Source organism: Ostrinia nubilalis, chromosome 7 (assembly GCF_963855985.1).
Source record: "Ostrinia nubilalis chromosome 7, ilOstNubi1.1, whole genome shotgun sequence".
Taxonomy (NCBI): Eukaryota; Metazoa; Arthropoda; class Insecta; order Lepidoptera; family Crambidae; genus Ostrinia; species Ostrinia nubilalis.
Window position 1 is genome coordinate 10,015,001 of NC_087094.1, and position 3,360 is coordinate 10,018,360.

Consider the following 3,360-nt stretch of genomic DNA (forward strand, 5'->3'; position numbering starts at 1 on the left):
TTCTCCCAACGCAATCTCTATACGAAAAGTTGGTACCGTCTAAGTCGTATTATCTTTATTCAGCTCGTATACTTTGTATTATTTTGGTTTAGAATTGCCTCCTTTCCATAATAGCGCAAGAAATCTCCAATTAAGGCGGAACCGTCAAACGACACAGTATTTTGTAGATATTACCTGTTATTTTGTATTACGACAGCAAACACATTTCGCATTATTATGACCGTAAAAAGAGTAAATCACCGCTTCGCTCGGGAAAATCAAAGTTAAGGCGGGGTCTATAATCAGAATCAAATTGTTTAATACGGCGTAAACAGCGATGGGAATGGGATAGTGATCGCGTGAGGGGAGCCCGTTAATCCGTGAGCGCACACCATAGCAGTCAACACTAACATATAAAAGGAAAAATTTCAATTTACTTGGAATACCGCCCGTGCCTCCTGTGAGGTTTACAGCGCACTAAAAATGGGAGCACATTCATGAGTTAAACGGCTCTGTGATTGCGCTATTTTAATTTCAAGGGTCTACGTTTTAATTGTGGCACTGTAAAAAAGGCCAAATTTTCGCTGGAAGGCGTTACCTCTGTACAAAGGTAACAGTAATTAAAGTGGAGGCTAGAAACCGATCACTTAGGCACTGCAGCCGCAAACCGCAATGTGATGTGACTATACCAAACACCTGAAAGTTAATTCATAGTAGCAGCTTCGGCTAGTAAAACATGATGAAAGCCACAATTGATAGTAAAAGTACCTAATTATAGTAATGGTTATAATAAATCAGACCTGAAGACTTTGAGTGCTGTATGTATCAATGGAGATTTAATTTAAAGTATCGGATTCAATATCTCATGAAATGGATAATACATACCCTCATAATACGTTCCATTTGTAAAAATAAGGTTTCATTCGTATAAGTATATTTCGTTTCTGCTGGATCAACATTTAAATTGTGAACTTAATAAAAATGGTACGTGTTGTAAGTTCTGCGTACATTTTAAATTAGTCTTAAGGTGATCGCACACTTATTCGTACCGAATTAGACAAATTGCCGGAAGAATTTGTCACGCAAATACCAGAGATTTTGACTAGGTAGGGTTGTAGAGGTAGAGCGTAGTTCATGAGTTCGGGTTTTACGTAAATGTTCATTAAGTAGGTATGTTTAAGAGCCAATTCAGTTTATGTTCCCGACATTAAATCATTAATCTAGCTCTGTTTGTTACCGATGTTAATTTAATGTTTGATTTTGGTCACAAAATATTATTTTTTTAAGAAACCAGAATCAAATTTCCCGCAATTTTCCTCGAGAAAAATTAACGAAAAGTTCGTTAGGCGCGGGAAAGCGTGCGACCACCTTAAGTTTGAACTCTTTGGCGCAGCTCCACGGGCTGCGGCGACTCATGCAGGGCGACGCGCGGCACCCCAAGGCTCCTCTCGGGAACAACTTCAGGCCGCCCCAGCCGCTCCACCACCGCGCCGTGCGGACCAACATCGACTTCGACCTCAGCAAGGTAATACCTACCCTAACACCCAACGATAAAGATCAAACTCGTCCGTCAAACCCACTGAATTCATTACTCACTAATATCTAAATTTCAGTACCCCGGGAAGACTTGCCCGAGCATGCACCGAGACATGCATTACAAAGGTATGTTTCTTTGAACTTATTGCGAACTCGAATTTTATGAGTTACGATATTAATAGTCGTAGCGGGCTTTTGAGTAGACTATAGCGATCTTGATATTAACTTGACATGGTTTTAGATATTAAGTTGAAAGTTAGCGCCAACTGTTTTAGACTCAACTCTACATGAACTTAATTTTCAACTGTTTACCTTAATAATTGCACCTACATTTTTTTAACTTTAAATACTTATTTACTGTCTGTCTACGACTGTCGAATACGAAGGTCTTACTCTAAAATCGCGTAAGTTCATTAATTGTTGTATTTCTCTTTCAGCCAAAAGCTGGACACAATATTGAACTGCGAGCGGCGGCTCGCTGTCGGTAGGCATTCGTGTACACTAATTTTATTAGTTTCAACGTAGACTTAGTTTTAAATGAATAACAACCTGTAAGTCAATTGTATATAACTTTTGTACAGTCCTATTTATATCTTGCTTAACGGTACTAAAGTACTTTTAGACGAGTACAAATGCGACCCGTTGCTGCTGTAACTTACCTAAAACTATGAAATTTATGCTTAAAGTAGTTATTGTGATGGTTAAGTTTAATGAAACAGTTATATTTGATATTATAAAGGCCTATGTCTAGGTAGGACATACATATTTTCGGATAGATTGTACCAAAACATCGGTCTCACTGTCAATAATTTGTAAGTAATGTAGAAAAATATACCTGTAGAAATAGCTAAAATCTACGAGTAAGTAAATATAAATATACAATGTTTCTCGAGTAAGGTATTTTGTATCCTTAAAACATATTAAATGTTTCCATATTAATACTACAAATATTAATAATGTCATTTAATGTTATAGGTGGGCCTTCATTATTTTTAAGTGTTATCAATTCTTTTTATTTTATTCTATAAAAATATTTATTAAATTATAGCGAATGGAATAAAAATGATCAATTTGTTAACTTTATTTGGTATGTCAGACATATCTTAAGACTCATATAAATAAAAAGCGTTTTTTGAGTACTGTAAGATTTGTTGTAATAATCTTAGAAACCAAAATCATATCAAATTATATCATTATTCTGCATAGATTAGGAAAAATATTTGTTTATGACTGTACTTCTTATCGTACACTACTGCTCTAAGGCGTCTATGGCTTTAAATAATGAATATAGTGACTAGGTATGTAATTATTCCTTGCTACCAATGTAAAATTAAGAATATTTCATTAACATGAAATATATGTATGTATATCGCCTGGCTTCTTGTAAGATCTATTAGAATTAAAATAATTATTTGAATAAATTATAAACCTTATTTTTATTTCAATCCTTTGGTCATGTAAACTACGAATGTATTTTTGTACATTGCAAGGAATGTAACCTAAAATAAAAGAATAACTCTCGGGATTCGACTCTACAATAGTTTGTCTTCTGTTTTAAGTCACAAATTAATATGAGAGCAATAAAAACAGCAAAAATGCACCTTAAAATCTGTTTACAAAGCTTATCGTTGTACAAGGATACTAAAATAAAATCATACACCTACATTAGGGTGTCCCTTATATGGCCGAAAAAATTTTTTTTTTAGATATTGAAATGCATACCCCCTATTTCTTTTCGTACTACTCAGACATACTTAAATACAAAATTTCATCTTCCTACGTCAACATTAACCCGTGCCGACCGAGCTCTGAAGATTTTGAAAAATGCTGGTTTTACCCCTTTTA

The 3,360-nt window shown here is 34.9% G+C and overlaps 1 protein-coding gene across 1 annotated transcript in view; it reads left to right on the forward strand.

The window, feature by feature from the left end:
* Nucleotides 1–2,935, forward strand: part of LOC135073262 (carbonic anhydrase-related protein 10-like) — a 37,192-nt gene extending 34,257 nt beyond the window's left edge. The window contains exons 9-11 of the mRNA XM_063967373.1: nucleotides 1,373–1,504; nucleotides 1,593–1,641; nucleotides 1,953–2,935. Coding sequence (XP_063823443.1) covers nucleotides 1,373–1,504; nucleotides 1,593–1,641; nucleotides 1,953–1,975 — 204 coding nt within the window. The 3' untranslated portion in view covers nucleotides 1,976–2,935. The remainder of the gene's footprint in view (nucleotides 1–1,372; nucleotides 1,505–1,592; nucleotides 1,642–1,952) is intronic.
* Nucleotides 2,936–3,360: the final 425 nt, after the last annotated feature.